General features: G+C 43.4%; 1 protein-coding gene across 6 annotated transcripts in view; it reads right to left on the reverse strand.

Moving 5' to 3' along the window:
* Nucleotides 1–1,478: 1,478 nt before the first annotated feature.
* The window catches only part of CHST9 (carbohydrate sulfotransferase 9), a 99,070-nt gene continuing 77,692 nt past the window's right edge, over nucleotides 1,479–22,856 (reverse strand). For 4 of the 6 annotated variants that reach the window (XM_063326763.1, XM_063326762.1, XM_063326766.1 and 1 more), the window contains one exon: nucleotides 1,481–4,884. In XM_063326763.1, the coding sequence (XP_063182833.1) occupies nucleotides 3,787–4,884 (1,098 nt within the window). In that variant the 3' untranslated portion in view covers nucleotides 1,481–3,786. Of the gene's footprint in view, nucleotides 4,885–22,856 lie in introns of all 6 variants that reach the window. The other 2 variants (XM_063326768.1, XM_063326767.1) reach the window with 1 other exon arrangement.

The raw sequence follows: 22,856 nt of genomic DNA on the forward strand, positions 1-22,856 counted from the left end.
AGTGTATTTTCATTCCTCTTCTGCACACGTTCAATATAATTTTCTGAGTAAAACAAACATCTGTGCACAGTTGTGGAGGTGGGATTTTACACTAGTTATAGCAGATGACCTTCACTTTTTGTTTTTGCCTAGAAGTTTTACAAAACATAAGCCAAGTTACAACCCAACCTCACACTTTGACCTTTTAAAATTTACTTTTAAAAATAGAGGTTATCTTTTATGCCGCAAATTATGCCTTTATCTCTTATAATCCCATAAGTCAGATATCACAGTCCCACTTCAATTATGCTAAACTCTTATGTTAATTTTAAATCATGTAACTTAATTCCTGGCAAAGCAGGCTGGTGATTTTCAAAATGTGGTTAATGAGGCAAAGTACAATCTAGATTCTGCTACTGAGATCATCTGAATCCCTTAGGTCGCTGAAGATGACTATGGAGAGGCTCTTCTTTACAAAAGTCTGGGTTAGATTTTCAAAAAATGAATTTTTAAGTGCAGTTAGGGGCTATGAAATTTGAGGTTGAGCACACAAAGAAGTCAAATTACTTTCACCAGAGCCATAGAACAACAGTGCGGCTAAAACAATTACACTTCTGTGCACATACATGCTTTAAAGTCCTTAAGTAGTGTCCTCCCCTTTTAAATCACAAATGCAAACTGTACCAGATTTTCAAGATGACAATCCAGGGACCTGATGTCTACGTCCACGGATGCATGCAAATCAATCTCATCTTCCCTCTCATTTGCAGAAGCCAAACATTTGCTAATAACTTCTTTCACCTCTCCCTTGACTCAAACAATAGCTTTTTCTAAGATCAGTTAGTAGATGAAATCTTATGAGACTGTACAGCTTTTTCGATACAATTACATCCTCCCCCTGAAAAATCTCTTTCATTCCCTGATCAGATGCTGAAAGTTTGTCACTAAAGAAAGCTCAAGGTTAAGCTTAAGTTCTTCAGAGACTTTGTCATTTACTACTATTTATTTCTCTGAATTAAAGAATTAATATGAAACTTATATATAAATTGACCTCCGTTCTTTATTAGCATGTTAAACTTTTTTTTTCCTCATATATTGGTACATAAGCCATCTTTTCATCTGTAAACTAACAATGGATTAACACACATCCACCACAGACAAGACAAAGAAAATATATAGACATCAAAAGTTGGTGTACACTTATTTTTTATTTAACATCTTCAATGGCCTCCCTACAAGGCAAGTGAGATTCATTCAGGACTTGAGGTGGGAATCAATACTTACAAGAGCAGAGGATCTAGAGAGCTCTGCTGCGTCAACGGAAAAGATGCTTTTTACACCAAGGTCAAATCTAAGTGAAATCTAAGGCAGTTTTCACATGAATTTGGAAGCTGGATGACACAAAATCAAAACTCTGGCAGGAGCTGCTCTTTAAAGTCCTAATGCGTTGTCCCACTTGAGAAAAACAGTCATGATATTGCATGGCTAAATTAAAAAAAAATAATAATAATTTGTGGTGGGTAAAGATACATGGGAACTCAATAACAGCCATTAACTGGCACGGCACACAACACTGCAGCAGCAGCGTACTAGAGCCCAGCGTGACAGCTGCTGCAAGGAGCCACTTCTCCAGCATGGTGGCCTGGGGCCAAGCCTTCAGCCATGTCCTGTCCTGGTTTGAGATGCCCTGGGCAAAGCCGCACAGCTCGGGGGCTCCCTGCTCTGGGATGGAGCCCATAGGAGAAACAGAAGTGGTTTCTCTCAGGGGAGGTGGGAGTCAGACACCATCTTGACCGTAAAGGGGGAGATTTAGGGACACCTTGTTCACCTGAGGAAAGGCATGCATCAGGGCAGTTCAACACTTGGATATCCCATCCCAGACACTGCTGGTATTGACACCTAGGGGTTCTTCTAGGCACACCAACAGCTACCTATCCGGGGCATCCCTGCACCTCCACGTTGGTGCTGAACACCTGCACTTCTCTCCACATGGTGGAGATGGTGGTGAGGGCTTGTGGGCTTTTCCCTTCTCCTCGTTGCTCCACAGCCCCAGTGAACAGGCTGGCTTTGCCTATAGGTGCTGCTGGTCACATACAGCACCACCTCTGACTTGGGCTGCCCAGTATGCTTTTACTTTTCCACCCCAGAGCGGCTTGCCCTGATGCAAAGAGAGACATGCAGAGTCTGCTCGGTGACGGTCTGGCACTGCAGAGGCTGGAGGTGATTTTTTTACCTCTTCTGAGGAGAAAACTGAGGGAGAAACAAGCAGCAAGAGTACGTAGGAAATGGTTTCTCCTTTCGGAAGGGACCCACAATTACTCCTTTGGAAGGACTGAAGCCGTACATTTGCCTGAGATGAGGGAAAGGACAGCAATAGGGCTGGTTGTGAGCACTGGTTGGGAATAGAGGAAAAGGACATTTTGCTTGCATCAGTTTTACTTGCATAGTTTAGAATTTGCTATATCAAGACGCTGGAGCAAGATGTTCCAAACCACCCCAGGAAGCAAAGAATAGGTGTCATCTTTACTTTGGAAGGGCACAGGGATTTCTCCCTATCCATTCTGCAGGGATTTCTCCTCCTCCTGGGACACCCTGGCCACCCATCCTACAACACCATGTGCAACTGTGGGTTGCAGGAATGACTGCCTGCATTGGTCAGACAGCACTTGAGGGAGGAGAGGGAAGAGAAGGAGGACTGTGGGACTCCGGACACAACCACCTCTAGGACAAATCACCAATACTCGTCCCACCAGACTGCAGCACCCTCCCCATCCCTGGGATTTGCTGGCTGGTGACAAGGCAGGAAGGACAGCAAACCCCACATGACTTCAGGGAGCTCTGGGGCAAAACCAGTCCATGGTCTGGGAGGCAATGGGTGCACACACCTTCTGTGCAACAAATTGCCAGGAGCCGGACTGATGACTGGACACTGGCAGACCAAGAGTGGTCACAGCAGTTGCAATGAAGTTGATTCTCAGTACAGACCTTATAATGATCCATGGCTACCACCCTCAGACTTTGCCCTGCTGCTAAAGATGGAGACTATCTTGAATATTTGGACCAAGGTATGCATTGTGTGGTTGACTCCACTGTAAATTAAAATGTTAATTTCAATGTATGTGGCAATTCTCTGAAAGGAGGGTCATGTTTGTCAACTCTAATGCATCCATCAAAACGGGATAGTGGAGTGTGACTTCAGATCGCAGGCTTACCCAAATTTACTCTGCTCTACAGATAAGCTGCTGTGGTATTCGTAGTTTTATGCATTTGTATTCAAGAGCACCCTTCAATAAAAACCATCCAGTCTAAAACCAGCTACAGTCTAATGGTAATCAAACAACCAAGCCTTGCAACTGAGAATGCTGCAAACATTTTAGAAAATTAGCCAATGCTTCTTTATTAATAAGTGACAGAAAGTAAAAAATACATTCAAAAATAGTTTCAAAATCAATTTCTAAAGCAGACACACCAAAAAAGAATCATGCTACTCTGAATGCTTTTATCTTAAACCATTAAAAGAACATTAGGTAAGCTAATGCAACAGCTGGCTGTGATACCACTTCCACAGTATAATCCATAATAGTAAAAGTAGCTTTTTCAGGCATTTTAGTGCAATTTCTGCTGTTTACAGGTCTTTTTTTGGTGCATTCTCCTATAATTTAATGTCGATTGATGTCACTCTAGCTTATAAACCCCCCACTAAGTCAAGACAACTCCACTTAGCAGTAACTTTGTTTTCTTTCAGGGCTAATATCAAAGTAGTTGTTTTGAATCCCAAAATGATAAATATCTAATAGAAGCCCGAAGCTATACAATTGGTGATGTATAATTGAACATTAAGTAATCCAAGTAATAGAAGTCGTAGGTCAGCTGTCTCTCCTCCTTAGACAATTCCTTTAAGTATTGCCTCACTACTTCTGCACTTGTTCTCTCATCAGAGGAATGTCTGTCTTTGAATTTAGGAAACTTCAGCTCAGCTGGAGCACCTACCAGCTGCAAAAAGTAATTGGCGTCTTCTTCCAGGGTTTCAAACTTTCCTATAAAATCATAGTTGATAAGGCAGGGATAGCAGAGGTTACTGACTTGCTCCCAATGAATGTCCATTCCTACTGGGCGATGGGAATCTAACAAATATTGGATAAACTCCTTGAACTTAACCCCTGATCCTGTTTTCAATGCCTCTTCATTTGCATTATGTCTATACTTCTTTATTATTGCCTTCCCAAATACTGGATGGTAATAGCTGTTTGGATGCTCAAACTTATCCCTGAAGGCAGATACCAGTCTTTCCATAGGATCACGTACAAATATAGTCTTGGTGTACGTGTTCAAACGTGTGTATATCCCTTTTAGGTCATAACTGTCCAGTTTCCTTAGATGCTTTCCATAGTGCACATCATCATGGGAAATGTTGTGTGCTGAAGCGGCGAGACCATTGAGTACCATGAGGACCCTTTTCCAATTGGAGCAGCCTGCTTTTGGTACTTCGCAGTACAGCACCTTGTGCCTGTCCTCCACATAAATTCTTGACACCAGGTGCACGAGGTGAGTTCGCAGCTGCTTTCTGCTGTTGTATTTCTTACAGAAGTCATGCAGGAAGGACCTGCGCTTTTCCTGGGTGCTATCCACATCCTTCCACTTGTCACCCTTGACTAACGTCTTGTTTAAAGGGCGCAGAGCAGGAGGTAAATACACCCCTCTGAACCAGCTGAGAGGTGACTCGCTCATCTTCTGCTGGTCAGACAGTTGGCTCACCAAGGATGCAGCCACCACACCGAAAGGGTCAGCCTTGCCCCGCCAGTTCCTGCTGCCCAAGGCGGCCATCTCGTGCTTACTGAGGCCAGGAGGAGCACTCCTGCTCAACGCAGCTCTCCTTGGCATTCCTGGAGGTGGAAGCGTGAAATCCTGCAAACATGGAAAGGATCAGAGCTTACAGCACAGCGACAGCCCAGCCCAGCCCATTCACATTGCAACAGCAGCAGGATGGTGGTGCGTGCTCAGGACCAAGACACGTTTAGTACTATAAAGTCTTTTCTGAACCACTTGACGGATACATCTAATTTAGCAACATGCTGGGCTAATTGCTGAAATACATGCTTCTGAAGCTTACCCGTTAGCACACAGTAGGTCTTCCTACAGAAATAAATAGCTTAAGACACACCTTTTAAGAAATCAGAAGAGGTTCACATAAGGAGGGTGACAGTCCTGGTAGGGGTGGCCAGGTGCTTTTCTCTACTGAACACATTTTCCCCCTCGATAGCACTGGTTGAGTTGCACGGCCACTAACAGCTCTCTGGAGCACACTGGCACAGTCACGCTAACAGCTGCTGGATCTGCTTCCACTGCTGTGACTTGGAGCAGACCTTGTCCCCCAGTGGTGGTAGGGGACGAACCCAGGGCTCCTAAATAGCTGACATCAGTGGGTTTGAGCGGGGTGTGGTGACAGACGAAATCCTCCCGCCAAAAAGGTCCCACTCCTGTCCTCCTACAGATAGATCATGGAAGTGGGATAAATCAGACTGCATGCACATACAGGTGTTTGCAACATGGATGTCTGCACCTGAGCTGGCTACTTTCACAACTGCTAAGGCAAAATAGGTGCCTTTAGAGCCTATTCCATCTGACTTATTTAAACATCAACATTAATGACATGAACCAACTAACCATCAACTAGTGACCCTGCGAAGAATGTGAAAAGTTGAGACTTTCCTCCCAAACATCTCTTTTAATGTCCTCAGTCACCATGCAGTCCACAAGCTGCAGAAATGGCAAAGCTTGGATCTGTGTTTTGCCATCAAATTCTTTACAGTCTTGTATCACGCAAGTTGACTGAAGAGTTTCTTGCAGTTTGGGGATTTTCACTCTCTGATTCCCAAGTGGATTCTTGTATGTCTACTACGGCTAGTAGATTTTTTCTCCTGTCAGTAGCCAAGCCTGCTGCATTGGGACATTGATGCAGCTGCCTATTTTCATTATACTTCTGGAGAGAGGGGATGCTGATCAACAGGTTTTTAAACATCCTGTTGCAAATACCGGATAGCCAAATGGTTAGATGGACACATGTGCACAGGCTGCCTGACTGCTTTTGTAAGTCTAACTTTTTTGGAAATCTACATGAAAAAGACTCTTCTACCATAAACTGATTAAACATTTACTGAAAAGTTGATTTGTGGACTGGCAGACCATAAGTGTGGATTTGGGAGGATGGGAAAGTTCATAGGCCGACTCAAATAAGACTGTTAAAAATTCAGAGGAATAATGTAAGAAATGGTAATGCATGGAACACAATTTGAATTCCAGTTTGAAACAAAGCCTACGCAAAACCAAGCAGTTCCAGGAAAAGTTAGCCTATCTTTGCAGTGTAATTATTTCCAATGACAATAACAAAACTGGGGGACCAGGCTGTTCTGTATTGCTGCAAACCACTGAAGATCAGGTCTTTGTTTTCACTGAACTGAGTAAAATGATTTTTTGTATTGGTGAAAGCAAATGAAAGAACAGAGCCATGCAGGGCTTGTACATCTGTGAGAGAGGGCATGTTGGTGTTTTTAGAGATGCAAAAGGATACTTGAATTCTTTCAGTTTGATGTGGTCAGGTTTTCTAATATCATTTGCTTTTTTAATTCTGTTGTCTAATATTTAATTCTTTAAAACAAACGAAACATATGTGCCTAGAGATTTCTCCCTTCTGCCCTAGGACAGAAAGAGCATAGTTAGTGTGTAATAACCGAAGGTAGTACTAGTAATAGAACAGGGGATGACTATAAACCTAATGGGAATTTCAGCATGACGGTGAATGGCGACTTACTGCAGAACCACAGACTTACAAATAAATTAAATTATTTGACCTTTAAAGGAAGACCTGGAACTTAAAAAGTCGAAAATGAAAAATATGGGATACACAGAAATCAACCCCCAAATACCAGGCTCAGCAGAAGTAGCAATAAAGTTATACTACAATGCTAAAGTAACCAAAGATTGTAAACTCATCAGTGTGGCTCTGGGAATTTTATAGTTTAGAAGACAGTCTCCAGTGATATGTGACTGTACTGGTGTTCCCCAATGCAGAGAAAATTCAAGAGAGAGCAGCAGTACCTCACGACTTCCTATGGCATGTAATCTGAATTTAGCAGTCTATTTCAGGAGATATTTCAGTGCTAAGACACTTAAACCATCTGAATTTCAAATTAAAGCCACCAAAATGAGCCCGACACTTCAGAGGAAAGTTCAGCCTCCTGAATTCAGCCTGCCATCCTGAACTAGTGGAAGATGCCTTGGTTCCACCAGGCCCGAAGGGAAAAGGACAGACTGAAAGGTGTGTGGTCTCGATTTTGTTCCATTTCATACAGTCCGCATGGGATCCAGGACCAACCTCAGGCGATAATCCAAGGAGATACCAGAAGAGGATTGCATTTCAGTCTCAGAAACTGTGAATGCAGCTGTAAGAACCACTACTGAAGGATTTTTCATGGGATTAAAGACTTCAGAGAAGGATGGGCAGAACTATTCAGAGAAATCTCAGGTAACACCCTAAAGGAACAACACTGCACAGTGGGAGTCACTTGAAAGGGGCTCCCTCCAAGCGAGATGAGGCAAAAGAAGAAAGAATTTATCCGGAAAAAAAAGCCCCAACCAGAAAAGTAAAACCAAACCAAACCAAAACAAAACAAAAAAACACCTAGGGGAAAAACAATGACACAGGAAGTTCTGAGGACAAGAAAATTATCTAAATATGTAAAATACTATTAGTCGCTTCCCCTCTCCGCTTCCCCTTCTCATTGAGACACATATCCCGTAGTGAATACAACAGTATTGGCTAATAAATGTTATTATAAGCTCCACGAGGGATAGTGTGCTTGCAGGAAATGCTGGCTGCAACCTCCTCTAAGAATGGCGATGGATAGTGACGATTTTCAAAGGCATAAATGGCTGTTACATTGCCATGGAAGTTTTCCAACTCAAAAAAAATATAATAATCAAACCTTCCTGTACCCTTGCCAGGAGTAACTAGGTTAATAGCTAGTCACGATAAAGGGATGAATCAACTGTTACTTCTGATGAGAAATATTTAATTAGAAAGTTTTCTTGGGAACTAACAGAAATTGTTTAATAGATAGTGCCATATTTCTTAAGCGAAACTACCTGACAGTCTGGCATATTTAGCTGCTACCACTGTTACGTGCATTGAGAGCTGAAAGCCACACACTCTGAAAGGATTTTAATGTTTTATGATACTAGGTTTACACAAAGTGAGGAGCCTCCTTTGGCTTCCTCTCCATGTACATCTTCATGTTTTGTTGATTTTTTTTCACAGCGGGAAGAGGAAAAGAAGAAACTTGTAAAAGCAATAAACATTTTTTTAACAAAACCTCTTCCATTATATCTACGTTGCTAACAGGCCACCTCACAAGCTGCTGAGCACCATTATTTTGGAAAATGCCTGAATGTACAAAAAACAACAGGCAGCATGCCGGTAATCCCATATCAGTCACTGACTCTGGATCCAGATCTTCCCATACAAGCAGTCGTTACCAAACTCTTCAAGCCAAGTGTCCAAGTACAGGGACGACCATTCATGGCTTTCCAAAGAGCTGCTAAGTTTGGGAACCAGCTGCCTGGCATGGGAGATGAACTCCATGGTCACCTTGGTTAGACAGTCCTTGAGCCATGCTGACAACCTACGCAGCAGGTTGTGTACATTTCATCCGAGAATGAAAATCCAGTGAAGTGTTACACCCTTGCCAGTAATTACGCAGAGTGCCTTGCTGTCCGTTTGCATTAACACACTTGAAAGGAAGTTAAGAAATGGCCACGTGTCCAATTCAGAAGAGTATGCACATCGCCTCTGTCTCTCCTTAGCTAGGCAGGAAGTGAAGGCAGATTTTAAAATTAGTTTAAATACAAGGGAAAAAGGCATTTAACTGAGTGTTAGTGTGGTATTCGGCTACTGGCAGGCAACTCAGTGAAGCTGCTGAAAGAAAAGGCATTGAGTCATTAACGGGTTCATGGAATTTTTTTTGACATTTTTATTGCTGGAGATTCCCTGCTTCTCCCCATCCACAAAAGGATTTCTCCTCACTGTAAGAAAAAGGAGGCAATACCGTCTTTTACACACATTGATGCTGTCCTTTCCTTTAACACCTTCACAAGCCACTGGGGTTGAAGAGATTGACTACTGCCAAGAACGGTTAAGACTCATCCAATTACACTTTGTGGTGGTTTTACAATGCACAGGTGGGATCTCATCTAGACAGTTTGCAATTAGAGCAACCCGCCATGCAAAAAGATAATGATGTATTGGAAAGGATGATATTCCAGGGCTGATTTACAAAGATTTAATAGCCTGCAGTGCAGGCAGTGCTGTGTTTCCGAAATGCTTTAGTGCTGGATATTCATTCTTACTAACAAGAATAATAAAATTAAGTGAGCCCAACAGAAAATGTAGGACAAAGAATAGTGGAGGAAAGAAATATTCCGTTTTATCATGCTTTTCTGTGCTGCTAAATAACTCCATTGTAAGTATTAGTAATGTATGGTTTGGTTCTCAACATCTAGCTAATACATCTTCTGCCCTAAAATGCACTTCCTGAAACAGCCCTCTAAGATGCTTCTTAGGAGCAACTGCATGAATCATCTGGGAGCATACCGTGCTCTGTTTTTTCTGTGGCTTGCACTTGACTGTTGCAGTTTGAGAGCCCTGAGGACCCTCTCAGCACTATTATACTAAATAGCTAATATGGGTGCTCTGCAAACACAAGCGTATTCAAAGATGATGAAAACTTGCATTCCATAAGACAAGAGCAGGTTGAAATATTTTTTTACAGACAAAACTTATGAAAAATAACTATTTAGAAGGACAGAGCATTTGTGTTTTCTGATCAACTCAGGCAGGGGTTCTGCAGTACATACAGAAACTTACCCATGAGAAGAAGCAAAGTCCCCCCCAACGATGAGACAAAAGGAGTTTGAAATACATGCTCGGAGTATATTGTATCTTTGCAGATACACCCCAGACCTTTGGTACCAGACCTGCTCAGGCAGTGCCAAAGTTCAGCATGAACTGAGAGCACTGGATACTTTAATATCTTTATCAATGATCTGGACGAGGGGATCAAGTGCACCCTCAATAAGTTTGCAGACAACACCAAGTTGAGCGGGAGTGTTGATCTGCTTGAGGGTAGGAAGGCTCTACAGAGGGATCTGGACAGGCTGGATCAATGCGCCAAGGCCAATTGTATGAGGTTTAATAAGGCCAAGTGCTGGGTCCTGCATTTCAGTCACAACCCCATGCAGCGCTACAGGCTTGGGGAAGAGTGGCTGGAGAGCTGCCTGGCAGAAAAGGACCTGGGGGTGATGGTCGACAGCCGGCTGAATATGAGCCAGCAGTGTGCCCAGGTGGCCAAGAAGGCCAACAGCATCCTGGTGTGTATCTGAAATAGTGTGGCCAGCAGGACTAGGGAAGTGACCGTCCCCCTGTACTTGGCACTGGTGAGGGTCCACCTCGTGTACTGTGTCCAGTTTTGGGCTCCTCACTACAAGACAGACATTGAGATTCTAGAGTGTATTCAGAGAAGGGCAGTGAAACTGGTGAAGGGTCTAGAACAAGTCTTACGAGGAGTGGCTGAGGGAGCTGGGGTTGTTTAGCCTGGAGAAAAGGAGGCTGAGGGGAGACCTTATCGCTCTCTACAACTACCTGAAAGGAGGTTGTAGCAAGGTGGGGGTTAGTCTCTTCTCCCAAGTAACAAGCGATAGGACAAGAGGAAATGGCCTCCAGTTGTGCCAGGGGAGGTTTAGACTGGATATTAGGAAAAACTTCTTCACTGAAAGGGTTATCAAATTTGGAACAGGCTGCCCAGGGAGGTGGTTGAGTCATCATCCCTGGAGGTATTTAAAAGACTTGTAGATGTGGCACTTAGGGACATGGTTTACTGGTGGACTTGGCAGTGCTAGGTTAACAGTTGGACTTGATGAGGTTGAGGGAGGTGATTCTGCCCCTCTGCTCCACTCTTGTGAGATGCCACCTGGAGTATTGTGTCCAGCTCCGGAGCCCTCAGCACAGGAAAGACATGGACCTGTTGGAGAAGGTCCAGAGGAGGGACACAAAAATAATCACAGGGATGGAACACCTCTCCACGGAGGACAGGCTGAGACAGTTGGGGTTGTTCAACCTGGAGAAGAGAAGGCTCCAAGGAGACGTTATTGCAGCCTTTCATTACTTAAAGGGGGCTTATAAGAAAGATGGGGACAAACTTTTTAGCAGGGCCTGTTGCCATAGCACAAGGGGTAATGGTTTTAAATTAAAAGAGGGAAGATTTAGACTAGATAGAAGGAAGAAATTTTTTACAATGAGGGTGGTGAAACAGTAGAACAGGTTGCCCAGAGAGGTGGTAGATGCTCCATCCCTGGAAACTTTCAAGGTCAGGCTGGACGGGGCTCTGAGCAACCTGATCTAGTGGCAGATGTCCCTGCACATTGCAGGGGAGGTTGGACTAGATGACCTTTAAAGGGCCCTTCCAACCCAAACTATTCTATGATTATATGAAAGGTCTTTTCTAACCTAAATGATTCTACAATTCTATGATTTATTTCACTGTACACATTTTTTCTTTACATTGCTTCTTGTGTGGGGATTGTATTGTAATGACCACATGATTTCAGGACCTTACTTGTTCCCCAGTATCTCCCTGTAGAAAACAGACAGAGAAAGGCTGTTCTGATTCAAGAGTAATTTTCTGATTCACTCTCTGATTCTTCATTGATCAGTTGATGGAAATCAGTTTCTTAATTTGGGTGTTTAGATGAAGGCAGCTTGAATACTGGAAGGCTATAAAAGAAACATCTTCTTACTTGGATTGTAGGTGCATGTGAGACTTTGAAACCTAACCTCATTTGCTTAAAATATCAAGTTTTCTACAGAAGTGGGCACAGTTAGAAGGATTTCTTCAACAGAGGTTCATCACTGTGGTAGATGGTTCAGAATTGAAATTTAGTTGAAATCTGAGGAAAAGTTTGCCTGACTCCTTCAGTGAAGCCTGGAGCTATTTCTACCTCGCTTTAACTGTAAAAACATGTAGAACTATACCTACACATGTATGTGCAAGTTTTCTTAAGCCTGCCAAAAATAGGGATTATCCTTAACTTTTTTGTGCTACAAGACTATTTGCAAACCGTAATTCAGAATGGCCAGACTCATTTACTACAATGGTATCTGAGCTAACATATAAATATGCTCATAACTGGAGGTTTTTAAAAGACGGGTAGACATAGTGCTTAGAGATATGGTTTAGTGATGGTTTTTGTCAGAGTTAGGTTGATGGTTGGACTAGATGATCTGAAGGGTCCCTTCCAACCCAGGCAATTCTATGATTCTATAACTTTCTCATATCGTAGCAGCTGTGTAGTGTAATGTTGATGAGCCAAACAAATCCCTACAGGAGCTCCCAATGGAGAGACTATCCAGGCTGGCCACAAGTGACAGGAAATATTTGCTGATGAGGTGTTTCACCTTCTGTGCAGTGGAGATAAACTTCTTGATTCATCAGTTGTGCTTAAAACAGCTACTCCAGAGACAGGCACCACTAGCTCCTCACCTCCCAGTGGAGTCACGAATTTTTGGCTTATCTAATTTATTCATGGCAAATCACCACTGCTGCATTCCTCACAAGCCAGAGGTGACCTATATATTCCTTGTGAACACTGCAAGTTTACTGGAGGTACTTCTGTCAGAGATACCTTGTGGCTCAGACACAACTCCATTATGGAAGAGGAAGAATGGAACAACTGTCCTTTGAACTTTAATAGTTCTTTCTGCCACTAAAGTTCTCAAAAGAACACAAAACAGCAGCAAGCTTATCTTTCCTCTGAATTAAGATCTAGGAGTATTTTGTATATGCAACCATCAGTGCTGACAGGCAAAACCTTACTATAGCAGACACCACATTTTCCTATGAGATATGTATCCCTAAAACACACGTACTTGTACCAAGCATCTCTAAGATTACTAAATGAGCTGGGGGGAAAAAATAGAAAAAAGAAACGAGTATAGGAGGTGCTCAGAGCTTCCTGCAGAGACTAAGAGGCAAACTTTATAGTTTGTAGCTGAAATACAATCAGGTTCAAGAGACAGACTTGTGAACACAGACCCAGACACAAATGAGAATAACGGAGCACAGTAAGAAAAAAAAATACTGCAGGTAAATTTTAATCAACAGACACCAGTCATTTTAAATGCTGCTTTTCAAAACACAGGTTTGTGAATCAGTGACTATTGCCCCTTGAATCTGCTAGCAGAAAGTTCAGCATCTTACGGCAGGGTGATTTGGAGTCTGTGCAAGGGCACAGGCAAAATGAGTGAAGAAGGAAAGGGCAGAGGCAAAGAGATATTTTTTTTATGCAGTGTGGCCAAGTGTCAGGTGATGAGCTGGTGTGGAAAAATTTGAAAGAAGAGCATCAATCCAGAGATGGTTTTGCAGGAGAACAATCCAGACCCACAGGCAATGGGGAAACTGGAGAGGCTCAAAATATAGTAGTCTCGTCCCCATTTAATAAGGGGACAGAAAGAAATCCTTTGTCTTTGCCCAAGACCCACACAGATGGAGGATTGCTGGTTTTGCACAGTAATCTGTGCAAATTATTTCTTAATTTGGGTGTTCTCTCCCCTCTCCCTGCCCTCTGCCTTCATCTACAGAAAGCACGAAGTCACCCATGCTAAATGAGGCAAGACAGTCTGCACGAGCCACTTCCACAAACCGATTCATATGGTCAGCAACTTGGATGTAGGAAACTAATCTCTAATTTTACTTGCCAATTCTTGTTCAAATCGGGAATTAACTCCCTCCTGTTTCTGCCTTCACAGTCAAAACATTTGGTTTCTCCAAAACATGCTCAGAATGGGAAGGATAAGAAAGATCAAAGCACGGCTAAGAGAAAAAGTACCAATAAAGATGCTATTGTTATCAGAAACTAAGTAGCATGTAAGTTTGCATGACAGATTAAAGATTCACCAAGAAAACAGCAACCAAGTATTGAAAATAAAAACAAGCAACCTACCCCCTTATTACTAATAAAGAAATCATTGTCAAGGTCGATTGACAGTAATGATAAATTGGCCTCTGGATAGTGCAATGCTGATGCTGCTTCTCTAGCTTTCTGACAACAGTTTCATGGGGCTGTTTTTTTTGCAGTATAACTTACAGACTTGTAAATAAGCACAGAGACATTGCAGCCCAGACAGCTTGTCTTTGAACAGAGCCTGTATCCAGTTTGCACGGGGTGCCTGTGCCTAGACGGGTAGCTAAAATGCACTGTTAATAAAAGGCAACCTTCAGTTCATGGACCACTTAACCCTTGGCCATATTTAGCCCAACCTCATTCCTATGCAGTCACACTCATTTTGGGTACCAGGATGTTCAAACAGTATTTTAATTCTGAGCTCAGTCCTCCTCCTCTGTGTATACTCTGTTAATAAAACCTAAGTCAGCTTCTGCAGTCAGTGGCCATAAATCTTCATCAGTACTCACTCTTATTTCTGTATGGAACAATGTCATAGCAAAGCAGCTTAAACAACCTGAAATTCAAAATGGACTCAAACTAAGCAGGCAATACTCATTTTATGAAAAATAATATTAGAAAAAGACTCTCAGGTTCCACTGACTGGTAGGTTTACTGTATGTATACAGGGAGTTTAAATCTGGAGATGACACTTTCAGGTAATCTTTGTATATTACATCTTGGTTTCTTATTTGAGTTCATTAAATAATGTTATCGTGCCTACTTTTTCATAACTTAAAGCACAGAAGCAAGTCAAATAACCTAAACAGTTCCCTCTATTGACAAATGCAATTCTCAAAATTGTTACTTCCAAGTTCACGGTAATTCATATAAAGTCATTTTATGAAGAAGAAAATACATAATGCCTCTTGCATGTTCACAACTCAAGCCAGGCAGGCATTTTTGAGCACATTTCATATTTTAAACAGCATCTATTTTCCTCTCTAAAGACAAGGGCTGATGCCTGAGGCTAGACACCAACATCTTTTTACCCAGAGGTTTTAGGGACAGTGTATTGACACTTGCTGATCAACACCCACGCTGCAAAGGGAGACCCAGTCCCTATTGTCCCGTCTGCATGAGTAGACCTATTTCCTGGGAGGGTGACTGCTGGGCATTAACCCTGAAGGTTAACTAACCCTGCATGCTGGGACTGAAACCCTGGCTCCCCTTGTCCAGGGAGTGCTGTAACCACCAGACATTGTACGAGCCTCTCCCTCTCTCTAGTTCATTTTTATATACTGGAGTGATATAACATGGGTCTTACAGGCAGAAGTTGTAGGCATGAATCTGCCTGGGCAGGGGAAGAAAATGAACCTAGGCTTCCCTGTCTCAGGGAATCATTGACTTAGTTTTCATGGACATCCCAACAGCACGTTAAGAAGACCGCCCAGCCTACCTGTACCTCACGTGGTCCAATTTAGCAGGTGTGAGCATTCCCGGCGAGATAGCCATTTCTGGGTTTCCACCACACTGAGATAAGAAGTGCCTGGGTTGGCTCAGTCCTGCCAACACTGGAGCACACCTGTACCCACAGAGGAAAAAGCCTACAAGCTGCGTCCACTGGGAGGTGATGAATGAGCAGAGGTTATTGGAGATCGGGACTTGAGTTTCCTCCTAAACCTGTCCCCCCTGAACTGTAATGAAGATATAGCTGCTTAAATAGTTGCTTAGATGTCTGCTCTGAGTAGTTGAATGTGGAGCTTGGATGCCCATGAAGATATTTGGAATGAGAACAAGGCAAAGAGCGTGTGTTATATGGGGAAACAATGTAATTCTAAGCCCAAAAGGTTTCAAGTCGGGTACCAAATCCTTTCTTCAATTAATTTAAAGGAATTATTTTGGCTGCAAATGTCAAGCTACAAACAAGATGTTCAAGAAAATATTCTTACAAGCGGTGACACAAGTGGTAGCCTAGTTTTGGAGGTGTTTCAATCACATTTCCCCATCTCATCCCATCTCTCCCTGGCCTGTACTTCCAGCTCCTACCCATACCCAACTGGCAGCAGTGGGCAACGCGATGGCTCACCACCTGCATTCATGCTTGCCAGCCAGCTCTCTGCCCTCTCCTGAAATGGATATGGAGCTGAGATATGCCTTTTCCCTAGTGAGGACAAAATTTCCCCTCTGGCCAGCGACCACCACCCTTCACATCGCTGAGCTCTTCTCTTGTAACTGTACCAAAGTTGGCTAAAATCGTCCCAGGCTTCAAACATTACTGCAGGAAGACTGAGAGGGAGATGGCCTGGCAGCGTGACTGATCAGATCTCCCTAGAGCACCCAGGGCATTTACAACCAGTGAGATGTAAAAATGAAGATGATAAACAGCTGTATTCCTTCCCCACAAAACCCACCATCCCCTTTGAGAAGATAGGTCCGTAATGTAACGCTGTGCTTCTGCATACATGGCACTATTTCTCACATTAGTGGCTGTGGTAAGATCCACAGGGATATTTTGCTGGTAAACAGAATCCATTTCTATCTTGTCTGCAGGTAAACACACTTATCTCCCAGCATAAACGAGACATCTTGCTCTTTTAGAAATGGTAAGAAAAGTTCCAAATGAAACTATGTTCAGCTGAAGAATATTAATGTATATTCAGGCATGAAGAATTCAATTTCCCCCAAATTGCTTTGGAAGAGACAGTAAGATCTCTAGAGGTCTCAAAGCATTTTCCCCTCAATCACAATTAGCATTTAATTCAAATTAGATGACTTTATTGGTAAATAAAAAATAAACAGAAGTGTATAATGCTATGGCAAGTATCTCAAATCTGTGTTTGCCTACATTCATGCACTTTTAAACAAATTCATGTGTTCAATTTTACAAAAAAATATTAATACTTGAGAACTGATTGCATACGTAAATCATTGTGGGACAAAATAGGCAGTGAATTTACAAAGGGGGTTATCCACTGCGCACTCCCTCCTTACACTGACTGAAAGGCAGCATGCCCTATTTTCACTGAAGGGGGCTAACTCATGTTTATCAGAGGTAAAAGAAAATACCCAGTATATTCTGTAGCAGTGTTTTTGTATCGCTATCCGCTTGGTATGCATTAATCTGCAAGCAGTGCCACAGATGATCGGTGTGCCACCCAAACACTAACTAGTTCAAGCACCTTGAAGCAGAGGAATAATGAGAAAGAACGGCACTGTGGCTAAGGGTGGGCGCACTGGCCAGAACCACAGTGTTTGGTTTTGTAACTTTGAGCAAGTCCCTTGACCTTCACACTTCATTTTTCCATGTCTGCAAAACAAGCAAAGATAATAATTGCCTACCCAATGTGAATATTGTGATTCCGAACTTCTGATTAACACTGGTAAAAAAACCCTTGCCATTTTACAGAGTGAGAAGGGACACTTAGAAATCTGAGAATCAGGATTGCAATCCAACTTCCCAGCCCGTACTGCCTCTCATTGCTCAAACCTCACACCACTTCTTTCAATACTTCTGTTGAACATCCAGTCTTCTAAGTCTGTTGCACACTCTAAGACTCGGTTGTTTTGGCTTTTTTTTCACAAGAAGAATAATCCTTCATAAAATTGAAGATATTTTTATCTTCAAACGCTGCACGTATATTCCTGTCTATATAGCCTGAGAAATGGTTTCCTCCAACAGGATACTGAAAAGGTTCTCAAATAAAACTGCCTGCTGTTCTTATATGAATAATACTTCCTCCTGCATTTTTCTGAGATTCACTGTCTTGGTATTATACATTATTTAATCAGTGAAGGACTGTTATGTTATCTGAACTTGAAGGGGGTAGAGGATGGTGCTTCAGGAGCAGCCCTGATCAGCCTGGAAGAAAGAAAATGTTATGTGTAGGGCAAACCTGAACAATTCTTCCTGTCTGATTTTCCTATTTGATCAGATATCACATAATGAATGGAAAATTGATTTAAAAAAAATGCTTACTGGTAAACAAAATGCACAGAGGGAGGTGGAGGGATCTCATAGTCAACTAGACAGGGCTCAGAGGTGACCACTTCAAACATATGCATGTAAACAAGTACCTAGAGGACAGCATGATGGGGGAAGCCCTCATACGTTCTCTGGGAAACCCGCGTGGCTGGGTGCCTCTCCACAGTGCCTGTACAGGGCAAGCTGGACAGGGAACAAACAGGAGGAATTAGAGGTCTGTGTGCAGTCTCACTGGGATCAGAGAGACGCGGTGGGACAGCTCACAGGACTGGAGAGCTGCCATGGATGGATACAGGCTCTTCAGGAAGGGCAGGCTGGGACAGCAAGGCAGGGAGTCACCCTTTCAGTCCGAGAGCAGTGGGGACACATGGAGCTCTGTCTTTGGACAGATGAGTCAGTGGGGAGCTTGTGGGTCACAACTAGAGGGCAGACCAACACGACTAACACTGTGGTGGGTGTCTGTGACAGAACCCCTGATCAGGAAGAAGTAGTAGACGAGGTCTTCTGCAGACAGCTGGAAGAAGCCTCATGTTCGCAGACTTTGGTTTTCGCAGGAGAATTTAACCACCCCAGTATCTGCTGGAGGAGCAGCAGAGCAGGACACAAGCAATCCAGGTTTGGGGAGTGTATTAATGACAAATTCCTAATGAAAGGGATCAAAGAGCCAACAGTGAGAAGATGGATGCCAGACCTCACAAACACAGAAGGACTGGTCAGAGATGGGAAGGTCATGGTGATGACAGTTGCCATTAGAAGGCAGAGTTCAGGATCCTGAAAAGAGAACAAGGCAAAAAGCAGGATCACAACTCAGAGAGCAGGCTTTGAAGCCTGCTTCAGGAGAGCAGACTTTAGGATGTTCAGGGACCTGCTTAGAGGAAACTCGTGGCATCCTCCTGGAGAGGAGAGGGGTCTGGGACATCTGGGTGAAGTTCAAGGATCACCTCCCCCAAACTCAAGAATGGTTCATCTCCATGAGGAGGAAATCAAGCAAAGATAGCAGGGGTCTGCATATGTGAAAAAGGAGCTTCTGAAAAAAATTAAACATAAGAAGGAAGCATACCAGAGGGGGAACCTGGGACAGGTGGCTTTGGGGAATATAGAGACACTGTCTGATCATGCAGGAATGGGGTTAGGAAAGACAAGGGAGGGATGTGAAAGGCAATAAAAAAGGATTCCACAGGTCTATCCACAACAAAAGGAAGACTAGGGAAAATGCGGGCCCACTGATGAATGGGGATGGGGCCTGGTGATAGATGACATTGAAAAAGCTGAGATACTTGACGCCTTCACTGCTTTGGTCTTTACTAATAAGACTGGCCTACATCAATCCCATGTCCCTGAGACCCATGGAAAAGTCTGGAGCAAGGAAGACTTCCCCTGGTGGAGGAGAATCAGGTTAAGGAATATTCAAGCAAACTGGACATAAAAAGTCCATTGGACTGATGGGATGCACCCATGAGTGCTGAGGGAGCTGGAGAATGTCACTGTGAGCCTGTTCTTGATTATCTTTGAAAGGTCATGGTGATGGGGGAAGGTTTCTGAGGACTGGAAGAAAGCAAATGTCACTTCTATCTTCAAGGACGGCTAGTAGGAACATCAAGGAAACTACTGGCTGGTCAGCTTCACCTCATGTTTCCTGGGAGCATGACAGAGCACAGGATTATTCCTCCCCAGGTGCATTTCGCTTTGCTGAATTTCACGAGGTTCCTGTTTGTCCATTTCTCCACACTGTTGAGCTTCCTCTGAATGGTGGCACACCCATCTCGTATCTCAACTACTCCTCCCAGTTTTGTGTCCTCTGACAGCTCGCTGAGGGTACACTCTGTCCCATCATCCTAGTATGTAATGAAGAAGTTAAACAGTATTTTATTCAGCTGTGACCCCTGGGGTACTCCACTGGCGACTGGCCTCCAGCTGGACTTTGTGCTGCATAGATTTATGAAGGGGAAATCATGCCTGACCAGTCTGGTAGCTGTGTACAATGAGATGACTGGCTCAGTGGGTGAAGGGAGAGCACTGGATGTTATCTCAAATTTAGTAAGGCTTTTGGCACTGTCTTCCATAACCTCCTCGTGAAGTACGGGCTAGATAAGTGTTCAGTGAATTAGACTGAAAACTGGCTGAACTGCTTAGGCTGAAACGGTTGTGCACAAAACGCAGCTGAAGGCCAATCGCTACTGCCACAGGGTCGATGGTGAGTCCAAAACCGTTTCACATCTTCTTTACTGACCTGGATGATGGGACACAGTGTACCCTTACCAAGTTTGCAGACAATACAAAATTGGGATGAGTGGCTAACACACCGGAGGGTTATGCTGCCAGTCAGAGGGACCTTAACAGACTTGAGAAATGGGTAAATTGGAGCTTCATGAAATTTGACAAAGGGGAATGCAAAGTCCTGCACCTGGGGAAGAACAACCCCATGCACCAGTACAGGCTGGGTGCTGGAAAGCTGGAAAGCATCTTCATAGGAAAGGACCCGTGGGGTCCTGGAGAACAAGCTGACTGTGAGCCAGCAATGTGCCCTCATCTCAAAAAAAGCCAATGGCTGCATTAGGCAGAGCATTTCTACCAGATGAGGCGAGGTGGATCCTTCACCTTTGCTCAGCCCTGGTGAGACACACCAGGAGTTCTGTGTCCAGTTCTAAGCATCCCAGTACAGGAGGCATGGACATACTGGAATCAGCCCAGTGTATAAATGGACATGGACACAGACATACTGGAGTGAGTTCAGTGAAGGGCACAAAGGTATTTGAAGGACAGGAACATCTGACATACAAGCAGGTGCAAAGAGAGCTTGTACTGTTCAGCCTGGAGAAGTCTCAGAGGGATCTTATTAATGTATATAAATACCTGATGGGAGGAAGTTGAGGGAGTAAAGAAGATGGAGCCAGACTCCTCTCAGTGCTGTCCAGTGACAGGACAAGAGGCAGTGGGACTAATTGAAACACAAGGAATTCTATCAAAATATAAGAAAATATTTTTCTGCTGTGCGAGTCTTGACACTGGCACGGGTTGCCCAGAGGTTATGGAGTCTCCATTCTTGGAGGTACTCAAAATCCAGTTGGTCATGATCCTGGGCAACCTGCTTGAGCTGACACTGCTTTGAGTAAGAGGGTTAAACTAGATGATCACTAGAGGTGCCTTCCAACCTCAACCATTATGTGATTTTATGAAGCATGTGAAAGTGAAACAATAGTTCATGTTTTTTTAGTGGACTAAATGCCTTAGCTCTCCTGAAGATTTTCAAACTCCTAATTCTGGGGGAAAAAAGTAAGTAACACTGAGGAATATGACCCCAAACGGGGAAAACAGGAGCAAGGGACATACCTATTAGATAACATCAAAGTCACGGCACTTGGAAGCTGGCACACATGAACTGAACTTTTCCTAGCTAGGTCATGTGAGAGGATGAAGGCGATAGAGGAGAGTACTGAAGTACAGCACTGCACAAGGAAAACCAAGGAATTTATATTGAGCTGTGAAGTTTTCGCTCATATTAATATAGGTTTATTGCATCAGGTGAGTACCTGAAGCATCCTTCAGGTCATAAGTCATTCCCCAACATGATCTGTGCAACAAACTTATTATCATTTATTAGAGGTTTGTTTTTTTATTCACCTCTTTACTTTGGCAGAAGGTGTATACATGCTGACAGTACACCAGAGCTGCAGTTATCCCTGGTCCAAGCCTAGCTGTAGGAAGTACATTGCTTCATCACAGTCTTTTCCTCCCCAGCCCCAGGTGCAGAAAGGGAAATGCTCCCTGACAGAGAGGTAAAAAGACTAAGAGATGGATATGCCAATGCAAGAGAGTCTGCTTTGAGGGAAGAGCTCCTCAGGGACAAAACTGTGGGACAGATAGGGTGGAGCACTCTCACCTGCCTCCTGACTCAACCTGCAGCTTCACTGCAGAAGGGACAGGCTCAAGTCTGAGCTTAAACATAGCTGGAATTTTAACCCAAACGTCTGACTGCGCAAACAAGTTCAGCTTCTAAATGCAAGTACGCATGTTCTTGTTAGTTCTTCAGAGCTTCTGAGAGGCAAAACCACATGTAGGAGTATACATTAAGACCACAACACAGACAAATCTAAGTGGTAAGGATGAAACATAAAGGATCGCCTTCAGACACATTTTGATTGGCGGTCTGTAATGCTTTTTTTAGCCAAGACTTACACAGAAGTGCAAGGTTTGTTCTTGTTTCCTTGCATTTCCCTTAGCAGTAGTTAACATGCTACAGCTAATCAGGCTGTACATCAGTGCCAGGATTTACCCTGAAGTTGCCAAGGTAGTTAAAAATAGGTATTGGAAAAGCAGAGCGCATGCCATTTCTGCATGTCTCTGCTCAGGCAGAGTGGTAGATGACCACTGCTGTTAAATGAACATGCATACCTCTATACATAAATGACAAAAAAGGTGCTCAAGGAAAACCAGCAAACACCTTATGATCAAAGGGCACAAGAGCCAGTGAAGATGTTAACTGTAGTCAAAGGTTTCTGGAAGCAGATACTACGTTAGTGTTTTATCTGTGTCATATTTCACCAAACTTTGCTTAGGCTTTAGAAAGAGCTAAGAATCACACAGAAGCAGCAGTGGCCTTCAAGATGTGAGAGGTCCCAAATCCCCACAGAGAGTGAGGGGTTTACCTAGCAGGACATCACCAGGACAGAAGCTTTATCATTTCCCCATCCCCTCTCTGTTTCATTCACCTCTCAACTAGACGTTTCCTGCTCTTTGCCCCTTTGCACTCCTGCTCCTGTCAAGTCGTAAAATCCTTCATCTTCTGCAGAGCCACTTCTCCCTCACTTAAATTTCTGGCAGCCAATTTAACTTAGTGTTGTTGCACTGAGTTAAAGGGGACTCCAGGATCTTAAGCCAGATAAATATCTTATCCTACATATAA

This window comes from Chroicocephalus ridibundus, chromosome 2, assembly GCF_963924245.1.
Source record: "Chroicocephalus ridibundus chromosome 2, bChrRid1.1, whole genome shotgun sequence".
Lineage (NCBI taxonomy): Eukaryota > Metazoa > Chordata > Aves > Charadriiformes > Laridae > Chroicocephalus > Chroicocephalus ridibundus.